The sequence below is a fragment of the Cyprinus carpio genome, chromosome A18 (assembly GCF_018340385.1).
Source record: "Cyprinus carpio isolate SPL01 chromosome A18, ASM1834038v1, whole genome shotgun sequence".
NCBI lineage: Eukaryota > Metazoa > Chordata > Actinopteri > Cypriniformes > Cyprinidae > Cyprinus > Cyprinus carpio.
Window position 1 is genome coordinate 7,025,491 of NC_056589.1, and position 19,239 is coordinate 7,044,729.

General features: G+C 35.3%; 1 protein-coding gene across 5 annotated transcripts in view; it reads right to left on the reverse strand.

Moving 5' to 3' along the window:
* LOC109110339 (nectin-1-like) overlaps positions 1-7,833 on the reverse strand; it is a 210,045-nt gene extending 202,212 nt beyond the window's left edge. For 3 of the 5 annotated variants that reach the window (XM_042774918.1, XM_042774917.1, XM_042774919.1), the window contains exon 1: positions 7,056-7,833. In XM_042774918.1, the coding sequence (XP_042630852.1) occupies positions 7,056-7,110 (55 nt within the window). In that variant the 5' untranslated portion in view covers positions 7,111-7,833. The remainder of the gene's footprint in view (positions 1-7,055) is intronic. The other 2 variants (XM_042774921.1, XM_042774920.1) reach the window with 2 other exon arrangements.
* Positions 7,834-19,239: the final 11,406 nt, after the last annotated feature.

The window sequence follows — 19,239 nt, forward strand, 5'->3', positions numbered from 1 at the left end:
TAAAATTATTCAAATTTTGCAGAATCAAGTTTGCATGGTGCCAAGTTATTACTTGGATTACATTTCAGAGCTAGAAATTCACATTCTGAATAATTGCATTTCTGTGGTTGATGCTCATCCATCATTGGAAGTGTTCATTCCCCCAAAATGTTTAATCCAACTAAGATGAGGATTTGGAGTTGAGGAAATCGCTTTAACCAGCCTGAAAGGAAATGATCTATATGAGGGGATATACCGCACAGACCTGTCCCAGCCTCCCACATCCCCAGAACGCACAATACAGCGCAGACAACTAAACAGCAAAGGGAAAGGAAGTGAGGCGGGAGGTGGCATAGATGAAATTATTATGGCATCAAAACAAGCACCTGCGTTTCTGAGTTCCTCAGACAAGAATCTTTTAGTGTTGGATATACAGTGAGTACAGTCACATTTGTGGGTCTCTTTGAAGCATTATATAATAGATATTAGATACCTAATGTTATATCTATCTATCTATATGAAAAAGAAACAGCAAATAACAATGAATTGAACATGATTATTTTACAACTTTTTTACAATGTATAGTTTTACCAAAAAATAAAAATAAAAAAAGGCAAGCAGATGTAATATGCATCTCTACTCCTTGAATACATTTTTCCAACATAAATACTAATATTTTAAATGGATTAAACTTAATAAACACTGATTATCATATTATATTTTATATATTAAATGTTAAATATACATAAAAACTGCAATATGCATTTTTGAAAACAATGCATGTTTTTATTTGCTTTGAAAGTTAAAATCAGTCATTTCCAACTTTAAGGTTTGTGTGATCCCTTGGAAAATTGGCCAAATCCCGGTCTTGCCTTGATCTACCAATAATGACAGAAATCTAGTTTTGGGAAACAGGGTGTTGCAACCCCTCACACAGCACTTTTTATAATTTTCAGCTCTTCAAATCTAAAACAGCTTTTTTCCAGTGTATGTGAAGAACTCAAAAGCATCGCCACTGACAAACAGTAATTTTCTCCTTTAAAACATCCCCTTTGCGACCATATTCTCATTACGATGGAGGACTGGTGGCAAGTACCCATCGACACAACTATTACACAGAACTACAAGCACAGCCAACTAATGTGACGTATTTTAAGTGATGTTTTTATTGTGATATCTTAAATTTGTGCAGACAATGTATTCTGCTGACTGAAGCCGAGTGGATTGAGTATGCTGCTGCTGTTTTGAGCACCACTATGGACTACGGTTCATGTTAATAGCTTTCTACACTGTTAATTTCAGGAATGGCTGGGCAGACCCCATAGATCACTGCTGCTTGATGATGAGGGGTACACGATAACCTGGTCTCTCACCTGTAAATCACACCTTACTTTTTTTTTACAATGCAGTAATTAAAAGCTATATTTACCCAGATAACAATACAAGTGGCTCTGTTCCAAAACTAATGTCTCATAGGAAGCTGCTTTCTAAGGCAGCATACTAGTTGAAATTGACCCTCAAAAGTGAATGATCGGGACATCTCTGCATAAAAGTGCATGGGAGATTAAATGTACAACTGAGTTTGACCATTAGCATGTTGCCATCTAACAAGGTTATACCTATATAATTAACTGCAAAAAAATTGGGTAAAATAGTCTACACAATCTACACATTGTCATATTGGTCAAAATGCATTATGGGTGTCCCTTCTCCACAAAGTATATGTGCGATGCTTCCTTTTAGCAAAAAAAAAAAAAACTCTTAAAAAGGGAACATAATTATATTTTGAAACAGCCTTCGTGTTGGGAGCTCACCTATGATATCTTAAACCCGTGTCTACAAAGGTTTTAAAATAGAGCCAGCGTCTTTGCCAAGTCTGCAGCATTTGAATAGAGCAAACAGACGCATTTGATAACTAGGCCTACATTTCAGTACAAGATCATGAAAGAAAATGTTTAATCCTGAACAAGGCCTTTTTCAATCAAATACAATCACAGTTTGCATAGAACATATGAAATCAAGGTCACTGGGAGAAACAACACAATTCTCTTAGTAGAATAATAAATAAATAAAGCTGCCATTTTACATCATTTAAATGCATGACTAAACTCCAGTTCAATGAATGGGCACACTGACTGATGAAATCAATAAACAGAAAGTGGCTTTTTAATGCACCTCATTGTTAAACACCATCAAAGAAAAACGGTTATATGTGTTAAACGGCATCAAAGTGTGACTGCAACTGCTAAAATCAGGTCCTTTCACTCAAACCGTTTCAGTTCACACTTATGTAATATATTCTGATGTGAACTGAAAATGGTTTAAAACAGTATGGGAATCATGTTATAGCAAGTAACCTAATGCAAAATTAATGAATGTTTTACTTGGGGAAAAAAACTGATTTTCAACACATTTGCAAATACAATTGAGGGGTTTAACCATCTGTCTGAATTCACCCTAGTTTCTCATGGGTGGAACATGGAACATTATCATGGTTTTACACCCCCACACACAGTTGTCTGCCATTAAAGCCATCTATTGTTGGGGTCACAACAGCTTGTATATCACTTAGACCTTCAAAGAAGCCTGACATTAATAGGCTCATCTTTTGACCTCAAAGTGAATAACTGAATTCCTGTCGTTGCACATAAAGAAAAGCGTAAAGCCATTTGATGTGAAAGAGAGCCAAGCTTTTGCAGGAAACAACGTATATTTCCCCTCGCTGAACTCTTTTACGAATTTCTGATCTTCCTCGTGCACATCCGTTAAAGACCCTGGGCGATCTGATATTGCTCATCGCAGAAATTTAGAGAGTGTTGGCAAAACTCACAAATTAAAAATGCCACTCAAATATGGCTTTCACAGTCAATGGGATAATCAAAACACGCAGGGGGATGGGGGGTGGGGTATCACAAGATGTTCTTCTTCTCTCTCTTGATTGAACCACTTCAAACGAAATTCAAACATGATTCCTCAAGCCAAGAAAATAATCCTGATCTTTTACATGAACCACAGGATCATCTCTACACAAATCAGGCAAGACTTTGTGATCAAAGAGCAGAACGCACAGAATCAGCTGTCATGCTCTGTGGAAATGAGCCTCATGGGTAACAAGGCCAAGGGTATTTGTTCCATTCTGTGACGTTCTGGTTTGTAAAGTCGACCTAAAATCAGAATTGACCCTATTCACTTTTCGTCCTAATAAATTTTTTAACATTTCAGCACATTATTTCAAAGAAAAGACAATGAAAGAAATTACTATTATTTTTGATTGGCATTACAAATCTCTGTATTAAAAAAAAGAAAAGAAAAAAAAATGAATCAGTTCTTGATCAGCAATTTTTTTAACTGATTGATGTGTTGAAACCTGCCATTTGTATTTGCACCAATCATGAAGTGAATTTCATGAAAAAATAAAATAAAAATTGCAGCATATTGCACATATTGTTTATATAAATTTAACTGATATACCACCTTTCATATTGTACATGCAATAGCTGAAAATGCTTCACAAAAAGCATTTTTGGCATTCAGCCATTTTTCTACTGTCGGATTAACTCGACTGATTGTGACACGCACTCACAAACCACTTTCCTGGGTATTTCACCTTGAACCAGCCCTCTTAGTACAATTGATGTTTGTGGTGAGTTCAAATAATTAAGGTATAGATCAGAGCCCCTCCGTGAAGTGCTCCTGGGACAAACCATGATGAATGTTTCTTTCTGTAGCATTAAAAAGTTTTCCATTCTGTAAATAGAAAAGGTATTGCTAAAAAGGTATCACAGAAGGAAATTATGATTTACGAATCAATGATGGTTCACCAAACACTGGAGGTTAGAAGGAATTATCCGTATGGCAGCTGTTTTACTCTAAAGGGAGAGCTGTAAGTCATGTAATCACTATCAAATGGCACAATCCGTTCCATTACTCTTCTCTTCCATCTTTTTGCTTTGTTTGTACAGCACGGGCATGGAGTATCACAGCCCAGCATGTGTTGGTGAAATCCACCGTACTTTACAGCAGCATGTAGGAATTTTCTGTTTTCCTGGAAGAGCCCTATAAACAAAGTAAAAGGGACAGTTCACCCAAAATCATTTACTCACCCTCATGTCATTCCAAACCTCCATGACTTGCATGTGGAACGAAAAAAGAAAGTAAGCTGTACATGTTCGGAAAGGCACAAGGATCAGTAAATCATGACAGGATCTTCATTTTTTGGGTGAACAGTCATTTTAAAAAAGACTTGTGAGTTCATAAAGTGTCAATCTTTTGATTGATCTGGCCTAGTGCTGAGCCATTCCAGGCATTATCAATAAATCAGCACACCCGATGGATTACTCAGGCTGCATTACAACCAACAGGATGCAAATTGCCCTATTAATGGATTAGTCTGGCGGGTTCCAACTTGGCAAAAAAGGGGGCGTGAATCTCAAAGCAGATAACATTATAAATCACGACACTTCTGCCCATGCTTTTCAATGGAAGAGCCTTGGGCATCGAATCACAGCAAGCAGAAGTGCATCTACATAATTCATCACACTTCATTATTTTATTCGACTTTGAAGCAGCGTTAAGCATTCAGCTGTAAGTGTAGCTTTACGTGTTTGCAAACGCAGACAGAGGGCAGCCCTGCTAGCTCTGACATGTACATGTGCACGTAGAGTTGATTTATGCTGAGTGATTGCTTTGCTTCAGAAGGAGAAACAATAACCAGATGTCTTCTAAGACCCCCATTCCAGCTGTTAATTGCATGGCAAGTGTCTAGTAAACACTGCACAGAGGTGAACAAAGAGGGATGTGTTCAGTACGCCCGGGTTGTGTATATCATTTAGATTTGCAAGGTGTCTTGTCAACAGGGCATGCTTGGGTTTGTTTGCTCAATGATCTTGTCTGAACGAATCTTTACAACTTTTTGTATGCTCCCATTTATTAAACACAAGCCAAAGAATTCTTTCTAAGGGTAAGTCATCCCTTACCCACAGGACCAAATGCTCAAATTGGCTGACTCTTTTAACACTGTGTGCTACCATCGACAATTGTGCTTGGGCAAAATTCCAGATCTAGATCCTGTATCATCTTCCCATGCAAGTTTAGATCACATGACAAAAGTCTACAGGAACTGAATCTGAAAGCAGCCTTAGAAACACACAAACATTTGGCCACCATGTGGTTCTGTTTCTGGAGTCACGCCAAAGGCAACATGTTCAAGCTAAGATATTTGCAACTGTACAAGGTGCCATATATTACACAAAGCTTAGTGATAAAATCATCTCCTTATGGTAAGGGCGAGGAATTCAGTGAGCCTTGCAGATCTTTTTAGCAAAGCATTCTATTACTACAAAGAGCAGCAGTACACTGAGAAGCAAAATGTCATTGCTTTTCAATGTTTTAATCAAGTCTCAGGCTTGCCTCCATCACTTAAGAGTGAAAAAGGGAGATGATACAGGGAAGATTCACCCAGAGAAGTGAAGTTCAAGGGTTATAACATAAGCCTTTCACTCAGCTGACCCCAAACAGCTGTTATGACTGGCTTAGCTTCTTCTATAGAGCCACTGGGGGTAGGCCAGAGATGCGCTTTAAGACCAGCCAATACATCAGACGGTTTGTTTACAACATTAGAGGTCAGCAGTGCAATATTGATTGGAAAATATACTCTCAAGAGCAGTTTATTAAAAGTCACCTAACGCTGGTCAGGGACTCTGGGGAATTGAATAATCTTGCTGATAAAGGAACAGGATGATTTTAAAAGAGGAACTGTGTGTTTCATACAGGTTTTTGTGTCACTCCATGTGATGCATTTGTTTCACAGGAAAGAAAATTTAGGTAGAGGGGATGAACGAGAGAGGTTAGCTTCTCTGATCATCACAGAGGAGTCACACATACAGTATAACAATCACAGTCAAAGCAAGTGCATTAATCTGACAGCCAAGTGAAAGTTCACTAATTGTAACCCATTCTTGACTAAAACAATAGCTGCTGCACCTTAGAACAGTATGAACCATATCACTTGACAGCACTAATTGGTTATTTAAAAAAAATAATAATAATAATAGAATGTTAATAACTAGAATGTTGAGTCATTGAGTCAATGCGGCTAACATAAAAGTTAAAAATTAATGTTTTGTTGACACAACTTCACACAATGATTTCTGTCATTTCTAGTCAATTATTAACTTGAGTTTAAAAAAAAAAAAAAAAAAATAAGTTAAATTGGTCGCTTTTTTTCAGTGTTAGACCAATGACAACAAATAAAGGTGATATAGATTGTTTCCCCAAGTATTAATAATATCCAAACAAAGCTGATTTACAAACTATATAAGAAATAATAATAAAACATGATGCCAAATTTTATTTTTATATAGTTTACAGACACCAAGAGGTGCATTCAAGTCATGTTTTGTATGAACAGCATTTATTGAAGTATTTTTTAATGTCTTGAAAAAAATAAAATAAAATTCCAGACACTAAATAAATAACCGTCACGTCAGTGCTGACCCATGATATATATTTTAATTTGTTCGGTTATTTATTTATTCTCAAATCGTAAACACCTGACACAAAATGTTTAATATTATAATAATAAAAGCAGCAGGTATTTCATGATCAGTTTGTAACGTGAATGATTCATCGCTACGGGTGACATGATCCGTCTCCATCCACTCATTTGACATACCGACAAATATAGATAGATAGATAGATAGATAGATAGATGCCCAGTCACTTTTATGTGTAAATATGAATATCCTTTATTTCTTGAAAACTAATGTACTCATCTTTCTCTTCCCTTATAGTCTGTCACCTGAGTTTTCCAATAATTCACAACTAACAAGCAGCACACATATTCTAGCGCAGCATCACTATCGCCATCTGCCTGCATCTTATGCTTTCACGCGCTCACGTCGAGTTCATTTATCTTAATTGTGGCAACACTGTATCATCAGAGGGTTAAGGTTAACTTTACACAGTTGTGAATCATGCATAGATCTGTTGAGACTTTTAGAGCCGCCTGAACTGACGAATGATAAAAGCGCATATTTGACCAACGGAACATCCTTCAGTTGAGCTCATGGACTTACCTGGAGCGTTTAACGCGACCAGCAGGACTATCCAAAAAGTCGCCAACATCGCCATCGCGCTTCACGCCTTGCGCCAAATATCCGATCTGATGTCGCGATCTGCAAAGAGCGATCCGGTGATTCATGCAACTTCAACACAATCCACTTCTGTCCACCCTTCACGATACGACAGAAAGTCAGCTGTTACTAAAACTGCATTCGGTGCAACGTCTGCAGAAGTGTTTAGTAGCCTACAGCCAGGAATCGAGATCAAATCCAAAGCCCGAATAAGATGTTCATCGACTCTCTGATTCTGCAGATGAAAAGTCCGCTCGACGAGGCGGATGAGAAGCAGATAAGTTCAGCGATCCCGCATCCCAAGCGTTGAATCCAGTGCGGCTGTTCAACCCCTTCAAAACAAAAGCTTAATAACAGTGCCCTGAATAACGCGGCGTTTAATGCATCCGATCCGTTTGCTCCACAATACAAGTATGTATAATAAGATTCTCTGTACTTTTTTGCGCAGTAGAAACCAGAATATGTCCTAGAAGTCCCAACGGTCCCGGTCTGTTCCGTCTGTTTGGGAGTCTGGGGATTATCAGATTCTTTTTGTTGAGTGCTGAAATGTTTCAACGGACGTGAAATCCGTTCCGAGTAATTTTTTATTAATTTTTTTCCCCGAGAAAACGGACTGATTCTCCAGAATATGGCAATAATGCCGTGGTTTGGCGCACTTCGAGCACTGCTGCCACAACCTGAACTGTTCTAGTGTAGCTGATACTAGCGCGAGGAGAGATCCGAATCAGGATGACGTTAGAAAAGGGCGGGGCTTGACGATCTCGGAGCGCGAGTAGGAGGATTTAGCCCATTGTTGCCATGTCCGCTTATAATAAGCGGGTCTGTGCTTGTTTTAGTTTGTAAGTATGGCAAATTGCAGTATTTGTGGATTATTTCCAGAACACAAGTTTCTGAGGTTTAGTAATAGCAGCTGTCAAATATACCCACTGACTAGTCCCATCAACCTTTTTCTATCAGGTAGGGTATTACTAAGTGATTTCGAAACATTTCAGCCGTTTATATATATATATAATATATATATATATATATATATATATATATATATATATATATATATATATATATATATATATATTGTGTAGCCTATATATTATTTATATGGTATGAGATGCATTTGGTTGAGTTGTGCTGCAGTAAAGCGCTTCATTGTAGTAGCTAGCTATATATATGTATGTATTGTGTAGGATTTGTACGAGGTCATACAATGTTATTTAGTTTTTTTTATTTTGAGTGGTAATTTCGTGTACACAACATTATAATGAGAACACTATTACAATAAAATGCTATGATAATAAAACTTTTTAGAGTTAAGTTGCCGTGTTTCTGCACATTGTTGCGTGAAGAACGCGTCCACAAAAGGAGTTCATTCAGAGCCACGCAGACCCCAGAAAGCAACATAGTGTTTGCCCAGATCCGGCCCACATGTGGGCCAGATCTGGACCGACACTGCTTGCTGTCTGGGACACGTTCATGAATTCTGGGCTTTTTGTGCAGATAGTCTATGAGTCACAATGTTAACGTTATGTTGTATAAATAACGAAGTGCATTCTATATGAGATAAATGATGAGTTAAATCCCTTTGGTTAAAAACCTGCTATCAAATAGGCTACTTCATTCTACTGGTCATCTTCAGCGTGCGCAGCTCAAGACAAAAATACAGATTAACTACTGTCATATACATAATGTTATAATGAGGGCACTATTATAAAAAAAAAAAAATGTTGTGAATTCTCAGGGTTTCGCTGATGTTTAATGTTAATTACCTTTTAATCAAAACATTATTTTGTATCTGCGAGGCATTCATTACACATTTTTCCTGTGTCAGTAATGATGTCGAACGTCTGACTTGACTCTTGTTAATGAATTTTACCCCCCGCTCCCAAACATATGATTCTATTATCAGTCGACTATCTGCAAGATTCGAAAATTCAGATTTGACTATGAAAATCCTTAAAGACAGCCCTACTTTCCAGACGTCCCTCTCTTACAAATGTAAAAAATATTTTATGCAATACAATAAGTAAAATAATAATAATAATAATAATAATAATAATAATAATAACAATTAAATAATAATAAATAAAATAATGTATTTATAGTTGTTAAGTATGTTTAATTAATAAATAAATGATTAAATTATAAAATTAAAAAATAATAATAATAATAATAATAATACACACACACACATATATATATATATATATATATATATATATATATATATATATATAAATTTGTCAGCTTAGGGTGCCTGTTTTCCGAGTAAGATCTGGCAACACTGATCTAGTCGCCATTGCGCAAAGTTAACTCTGAGGGGTGGGTCACTAAATTCGCAGGCACGATAAGTATATGCGTAAAGAAATCTTCTGCTGATAAAACCGGAAGATATCAACATGATATTATTATTTTTGCGGTAAAAGGTTGATAAGAACAACTTTTTTATCCCCCAGCTGCCAATATTATTCTACCTCCTATTTCCTTTGCTCAACAACTCAAACAGTAACACTCAAGACTTGTCACCTTTGATGCGTTGCGTTCGTAACGCTAAGGTTTGCAGTTACCGTATCAATTAATATTTCATCTACCTTCATCATTTATTAATAGTCGTATTAACCCTTTCCATTTTACAAATTGATTTCAGGTTGGACAGTCAGTGTGCCAGAAAATGGAGTGATTGAGGAGGTGGAAGTAGTAAAACACTTCCCTCTGCTGGTCACCCTCTCGTGATTTCCTCTGGGTAACCCAGACTGGGCATTAGACAGCAGAGTGGGAGTTTACCGTTACCGAACCGTTTACAGAACTACAGCATCAGCTTAACTCACGTGAGGGCAAGAAACTTCTCATTGAAATCTTTCATTGTTGCCAGATCTCTGAAGAAAATAAACAACCTGGTCTGAAAGAGGACCATCTCCCATGTAAATAACATAAAATATATTCATATATCAAGGTCAGTGGCCAAGGTCAGATATTGAGTCAGTGCTATAGTATTTATACACAAGAGCTAAGTATCTGTAGGGATCCTCTCTTCAACATTTTTCGCATACCTTTGACCCACTCACATATTATTTTGCAGAGGATACTATATATATATATATATCCCAAAAAGATGACTTTACTCTGGAAGTAAGTCTATAAGGGGTAATGTTTTTTTTACAAGAATAAATAAAATAAATTTGCCCAAAGTCACTTAAAAAGCAGACATGGCAACACTGAAAGCTATCCAAACCACACAGTGCTTGGCAAAATGACCTAATCTTATATCACATTATAAATAATGGTCTGTCTCCATCAAGTTCCAAAATAAATAAATAAAAGTGCATTTTATTTGTAAAATGTTTAATTTACTGGAAAATTCAAAAATATGCATTACCAATAATGTGCATTCAATATTAATATTAATAAAATCATTAGTCAGAAATGCTAAATATAGTAATGATAGACTCTAAATTATATAGATCTGACTCTAAATTCTGAGTGAATACTCATGCCACATTTGAAGCCACTGTAAAAGAGCCGAAATGCACGTGACTGCATGTGCGATTCTTTAAAATATGTATTTTGTGTCATGCCCGAACACCTTTTAATAACAAGTTCTCCTTCATCTTGAACTGTCTGAGAACCATCCAGCTCTGTATTTTTTGTATTATTCATTGTTTATTTGTCACTATCATGTGTAAATAATGTTAAGCAGTCCTGCCCACTGATAGCCACACACATATATCTACAGCAGTATAAATGATGCAGCGAAATATCTACTGGCTGACACAATTCTACCATTGCACAGTATACAGTACTGTACAATGTGTATCTTACATTTCACTGCTGGTCCTATGCTCTCCATATAACCATGTATGTGACAAATAAAAATCTTGAATCTTGCAAATCTTGAACAGTATACATCATCATACCGCCCAGCCCTACTGCCAGAGTCACAATAATCTTAAATTGAAAAAGTGCTAGTAACAGATGCATTTGATGAATTTAACCAAATTCTTAAAAAAAAAAAAAAAAAAAAAAAAAAAAAAAAGTGTCAAATATTGAACTCCTTATTTAATTTAAATGCACGCACAAGATTCAGTTTCCCATGCGCTGTGGGTGGGAGTTTCTCAACAATTTACAAATTAGGGTGACTGATTTTATTCATCAAAACATCCATTCTGAAGTGTTGATGGAACAACACAGTTTAGTTTGTAGGATCTGGTGTTTGATGCATGGAGGTGTTTTTACTCAAGAAAATGAGAGCCCCAAAAACTTCGTGCTCTGTTCTCTACATAAATGAAACCTAAATAAATAAATAAATTTGTCTGCAATGAATGAGAACGATCCACTTCTTCCATTACACCACTCTCCACTTCATGAAACAAACACATGACTCGTAAAGTTTACCCACTGCATGAGTTAAACCTTTTACTGTTTGTTTCTACAATAAACAGACACTCCTTTCGCCTCCCATTTTCTTTTTTTCTACAAATACAAATGTGCTAGTTTAGACACACACAAGCATGCCGTTCAGCCATCCATTGTGTAGTTGCGTGAGGTTGCATGTACACACACCTCTAAACATCACGCCCATGGGAGATGAAAAACAATCACAAATACACAAAATTTCTTACAGTTTGTTCCACCATAATATCAGCAATCACAGCTGTGCACTGAACGATTTTCAGCAGCAGAAAGGGATCACGTACATTTGAGTCTCTTAAATCATTTCATGGTTACTGAACTGGCCACCTTTTCCATATTGTGTGCACCGATGTATATGTGTCAGAATTACAGAAGCTTTACACTTCAAAGAACCTCATTTATTAGAATCTACACTAATGACCACGCTATTGGTTATTACTCAACTCATGACTGATTTAATGATTATGGAGTAAGGCTGTATGCGAATATGCATACTTCCCCACTGTATAGCGAAAAACAGTATGTGAAAAGATTAGTATGTCTGAATTCGCAGTAGGCGAAATGATGACTTATTACTTCCAGCAAGATTACAAAGTGCACAAACATTGGACACTCTATCCCATGAGGCCATGGGAGAGGTGTTTATATTAGGTCATATGACAAATGATTGATGCTATATAGAACATACATTTTTAATAGTCTCTAAGTACTTATTCAAAAGAATGCTATTCGCAGTTTCCAAAAAAAGGGGACTAGAACTCAGCAGTGAATGGCAAATCTGATTTTGCAAGATCGAGTGAATTGCATAGACATTGAAGAAGAATATCAATCATAATGCATAAAAAAATACTGTTTATATTAAGTATGCAATGATAGTGTTTCATCCAACAAACAATCTAAAAGCACTGCAAGGATCATGTTACAGACTTCACACACAGTGCTTTGAGTCATTTTGCGCATCCCAAGAGCAGAATGATGTATGGTGTATCTGGACTGTGTCAGGATCTGAGCGATTTCCAGGAAGTTAGAGAATAAAAGAATGTGTTTCCACTTTGGATGTCACTGTTAAATTGATTTCTCTGGGACACAGCAACAGTGTTAGGACGTGTTTATCATCACCAACAATGCTGTGTTGTAGATATGCAGCTCGGGCAGCAGTTGAAACCCAATACATATGACTGGATTTAATTAACATTCAATACAAACAATATGATACTCAGGATCATATGATACACAAGTCCAGACAGTGGAAACATGCCTGTCGTTGAGTAGAGCAGTGTTACATTTTTGTATCTACATATTTCAAATGAGACAGTATTGCATTATTAATAAAATAATATTTACAAATAATATTAGGTTATATGTTCTATAATTTTAATAATATTTTAAGGTCAGTTTAACATGGCCATTTCCTGCTCTTTTGACCAGCCTTGTCTCACTGTTTATGCATCGGTATTAGTATGTAACATTTACAGCGCTATTTTGTATGTTTTATATTGAAATGTGTAATATGGATGTAAAATGTAAACATTAAAAAAATACATATAGAGCTATACAAAAGTATAATATTTTTTGCATTTTATATTTGATACTATATGGAGTGGCCAGAAAAAAAAAAAAAAAAAAAAGTTCTCAAAACAGGTTCACAAGCTGGACAAATTGTCAATAGTATCTTCTGCTGTTGGTATTTTGGAATAATATATCAAACATATTTACTCCTTATTACTTCACAAAGAGCTGAACTACACTACACTATAGAAATAGCTACTTTGTAATAAGTATAATTGACATATCTATGTGGAAGGTTATGCAGTTTTCTTTTACGTTAGAAATCTGTAGAACAGAATGAGCCTATTTCCTTCTTTCCTCTCTCTCTCTCTCTCTCTCTCTCTCTCTCTCTCCTGTGATGTGATTAGTTTTTCTATGTCTGTCAGTTTCATTGGTCTTTTTAAAACTTTCTTCATCGACCTTGAGCTGGAAAGGCAATACAGAAATAAAACTCATGTTTTATAATACATTCACCTCTATAAAGTAGTTTGTGCTTTGCAAAGGGTTTGTGGAAGAAAACAGAATTGGATCACATTTAAAAACAAAAAAATGGAGGCTTGGTGATTTTCACACAAGATATTCAATATGAAAAATGCACAGATCATCTACAGCTGCGGTTTTTAAACTGCTTATAGAATATGAAAAATTATTGGTGAGCACAACTTGCATTTGAAGAGCACAAACTGCACAGTCCAATTCACATGCAATTAACTACTATGAGCATCTTGAATGATTCATTCAACAAGACATGATATCACAGGTTACCAGTCTGAATCAGTCTGAATAATCTTTCACTGAACTCTCCATGTAGATCTACAGTTACAGCCAGAACTTTTTTTTTTTTTAATGCCGTTCTCTTTGTTTCTTCTACTGTTAGAACAATCAAATCTAAAATTATGCACCAACTGTTGACGTCAAGAAGACGTCTCTGAAGATTACATTTTTTATTCCTTCCTTCTGTGGAATGTGCACTATTTTATGTTTTAACAAACAGCAGGCAAGACAAGCTTGTAGATGACTTGTTCAGTTGTTGTGTGTCTGATGATCACTGTAATTTTCTTCAACAATAACTAGTTTGATGTCAGTGGGCGCTTACATGTACATTTTTATTTAATTTTTTAAAAGGAAAAACAGGCTTCTGAACTGAAACATCCCATTGAAGATGTAAACACATGCTGTCCATTGTACAATTCTCAGTGGATCCCACTGAAGCTTACCCACATTAAGATAACAGTGTTAAGGAAACATGCCAACTGCTTATTAATTAAACTTGAATGTGTGTACAAGTACACAAAAACCATATTCTGAGTTGGTCTGACTATTTAGCCATGACTGTAAGGCGAAGTCAGTGCCATCTGCCCGCTCAACCACCCACCATCTGGGATGCATTTGCCTTCCAGTCTGTGCTATCACTTCATTAGGTGTTTATCAGTGCTGCAGCTCATGCAGCTTCCCACCGTTGGGACTCTGTAGGGGGGAACTCACGCAACTGTCGGGTCAACGCTTTGACATTCTGTGAATACAGGTGAGACAACAGACAGCATATCAGCCCCACATTGTCAGCTAATACAGACCCACAGACAAAAGCTTTCTGTGCTCAGTTAAAATTATAATAATATTTGACAAGTAACTACATTCAAAATAAATGCAAAGATTATGCAAGTACTGCATGAATTTTTATTTGCATATCCTTTGAACAAAGGCCAATAAATGGTGCTGGTGCTCTTGTATTTGGTGATGTTCTAACTGTCAATTTTTTTTTTTGTAATGATACATTGTTTATGTCAATGATGGGGGAAAATGGTTTAGGATTTACTTTAAAACAATTTTCATTCAGAAATTGCTAGCAAATTTAACAAATAATTACAAAGAAATGGCATGCGACACATTGAAGTAAATGTGATTTTTTGAAGTAGAAAGACTGAAATAGTATTTTGTTGTAAAATCTATCTCAGTTATCTTTGTTTTATTTACAACTTTGAAAAATCTTTTAGATTTAGACACCTCACAAATATGGCATTTAGGGCACCATGGGCCTTCAGGCATGTCATGCATAAAGCGTTAGGGCCCTCTAGCACATGGTGACCTGGGCACCCTGGCCCTGAAGCGCATAAAGTAAAGGGTGAGCGGAAGACCAGGGCCTCCAGGCCCTTTCACACAAAATGTTCCAGGTTAATGCAGTTTAAGATTGTTAAAATAGTAATACATGTACATTTAAAGCCTCAGTCGGGACATTCACGTACCAGCAGTATCTTGAAGAAAGAATGAAGCAGTTAGTCAAGTTAACATCATTTAGTAAATAGACTTCCACTCTAATCCACAATTATATAACAAATGTAAACATAAAAAAAAGTTCTGTTAGATATATATTTTTTTAACAACATTTCTGCTATCATGCAGTATTATAACTTGTAACATCACAGGGTTAGTGACATCATAAGTTGTTTATGACTTATTATTTGTTCCTTCATTTTAGTTCAAATCATGGCCATTGTACTTTTTGGCCACAAATTAAGTTTTAGGGGCAAATTAACAAGTTGAGGGAATTAGTTACAGGAACTACTTATAAAGAATTTAAATTATATATATATATATATATATATATATATATATATATATATATATATATATATATATATATATATATATATATATCTATATATATATATTAGGGCTGTCAAATGATTAATCACGATTAATCACATCCAAAATAAAAGTTTTGTTTACATAATATATGTATGTGTTACAGGGTATATTTATTATGTATATATAAATACACACACATAAATTATATATTTAGAAAATATTTATGTATTCTTATATATTTATCTTATAATATATTATAAATACATTTAATATATAAACATAACATATTCTTCTTAAATATATACATGCATGTGTGTGTATTTATATATACATAATAAATATACACAGTATACACACATATATTATGTAAACAAAACTTTTATTTTGGATGTGATTAATCATGATTAATCATTTGACAGCCCTAACTTATATATATATATATATACTACACACACACACACACACACACACACACATACTATATTATCATATACTATATATATATATATATATATATATATATATATATATATATATCTATATATTTTTTTTTTTTTTTTTTTTTTTTTTTCTGATATTTATTGTTTCTATGTCTACAACACATGCTTTACACGTTCTTTGTATTGTTTTATGCTCTTTGTATTGTTTAAATGATTTGGTTTGTTTTGGATAAGAATTCCATGAATAAAAAAATGGAGCCTAGAGCACACCAAATGGTCATTCGAAGGTCAAAATGGAGTGACAATTCGTGAAACTTCACTTTGGCAAGCTGTTTCAAACTCTTGAAAGAAACTCCAAATTTACTTCGCTTTGGCCTGATTTTGTTCAAAATGACATCATTCCAAGTCATTATTCAATTTCTCTTGAAGTATATCAGGGCCTTTACTTGTCAAGCTTCAAAGACGAGCACCTAAAGCCCAGAGATCATGGTTCTACATGGCCCTTGGATCCCCCCCCAATTCATGCAATCACAGTGAACAATAGGACCAACCCTCTGGACTCTACATGGCAGTAGACCAATTTAAAACTTGAAGCCATCCGTCAAAATACCTGTACACACTCCTAAAATTAAAATACAGTACATGCCACTGTGTGGCACATGCTTTTTGTTTGATCTGGGTTTATATTTTGTTTAGTTCGAAATTAGTGTCCCCGATTAATTAATTTTGGTTTTGGTCTTGTAAAGCCCAATCTGTCTCTGCAGCTCACAAACACTCAGGCTTCCTGTTGTACACATGAGTATATTAATGAAAATGCAGAAAAAAGCCCTGAAATGACTGATTGAGAAGCAATAGCCCTTGTACAGGCCAGTAATTTTGGAAGAAACCTGTTTGCTTAGACATCTTTATGAGACTAGAGTGGTCAAACCCCAGAATGAATATTTCATGACCAATTCATGATTTTTCCCTTAGTATTAACTTAGGATTTACTTATTTCAAAATGACCCATTGTTAACATTCTGTTCTGTCACCATTCAATGGCTACTACTAATTTTTCAGAACCTCAGTGTTGTGTATTTCTTTATTGCAGAATTGCAACTACCTTGGAACATTCCTAATTAATTTTTCTTTTTAAACTACATCCAGCTATCCATTTTCCATACCACATATCCTCTGAAGCGTCTTGGGGGCTGAAGCCTATTTTTAAACTACATTTATAATAATAATAAATACACCGATTAGGGTAGCACTTTACAATAAGGTTCCATTAGTTAATGTTAGTAAAAATTAACTAACATGAATGAACAATACATGTATTACAGTATTTAATATTCTTTGTTAATGTGTTAAAGGGGTCATATGATGCTGCTAAAAAAAACATGTTATGCCTCTTAACATATTGTGATGCCTTGTCCGGCCGGAGCGATGAGACGTAAACATTATAAACGTGATATAAACATTATTTCTAGTCGTGTCTTCTTTTGGAAGGCAAAAACAAAGTAGTTTCGCTTTCTCACCGAAACAGCATCACACACCGCAGCCTTGAGTGAGCAGAGGCCCGGAGGCCTAGAGTGAACCACGGTCCAGAGAGCCTCGGTACGGGTACGTGTCCAGAGTGAGCCGCGGCTGGCGGTTTGAGTACCATGTAACAACTCTGGGCTGGACTCCGCTTGTAACACTCCAAAGATAAAGGAAAATTTGAAATCGCATCATATGACCCCTTTAATGAAAATACAGCCATTCATTGATAATTCATGTTAATTCACAGTGCATTAAATAAGGTTAACAAGCACAACTTTTGATTTTAACAATGTATTCGTAAATGTTGAAATTAACATTAACTAAGATGAGTAAAAGCTGTAAAAGTATTATTCAGTCTTAGTTCATGTTAACTAAAGTAGTTAACTAATGTTATTTAACAAACCTTACTGTAAAGTGTTACCCTAATTAGAAAGGTTTGAATACTATTGATTTTATTTAATAATACTAATTTGGATAAGAGTTTAACAGAAGTCTTCAGAAGTCTGGCACTGTTCCCATATGGTGAATTACTGAACATGGCTGGACATGGATAGATGAGCCATTAGGGAATCAGCTGGGATAAAACTCATCCCTTTCCATGTGTGCTAAAATGTAAGCACATAATCATGCATGAATTTCAAATGCCACTACATTCTATAAAACCACATTTTGGCAAAATATATAATTAAAAGTCTATATAATTTTATTCAATAACATCATGAAACTAATCATAATACTTCTATAAATGTGAAATACAGGAAACAGAAAAATTCAAATCAACATCTTTATTATTATCATCCAGCTTCCTAACAATTTAACTGTATATATATATTATATATATATATATATATATATATATATATATATATATATATATATATATATATTACAAGAAAATAGTATTTCAGTTTTTCTACTTGCTGTTTCTTTGTACATTACATAAATTGTCATTTACTAGCAATTTCTGGGTAGAAAATGAAACTATTTACATATAATTGCAAATTCTACATAATGCATATATTTCCATATTTTGCCCCAGTCATTGCTGAGAGGCTGTCCAGCTTATGTTAATACTGTTCACAAACTGCCTTACAGTCTTTAGATTTATTGCTCCAAAATGTGTTACATCCTCCTGACCTTAACGGTCCATTAACGTGAGCGCTATCAAAGATGAATGCACTGATAATCTGATGAGTACGTATGACTGCAGAGGGGAGACCAGAGCTCCATCAGGAGCAGCGGAACACAGAACACAGCATTCATGTAATGCTCAGATTAAAGAAGGCTAGTGTGTTAATGCTCAAAACGTCCCTGGAGACCCGTGTTGTTAACACTAATCACAGTTGTTGATGTGGATGTTCACAGGGATAACTCACACCATAAGCATGAAAATGTGCAGATGCAAATGTGTCTGCATGCTGGAGATTTGATATAATAGGGTTTATGTTCTTTAACAACATTAATGGAGAGAACACAGCAAATGTGAAAATGAGAAACATCCACATTATTCATTCAATAAAAACTCCCACTATCTTGCAAATCCAGAAATCCACATCCGTACTTTCATTTTCTGCTGTTATTTAAAATTTTATAAATAGATTATTAGTCAGCTGAACTGATTTGAAGGA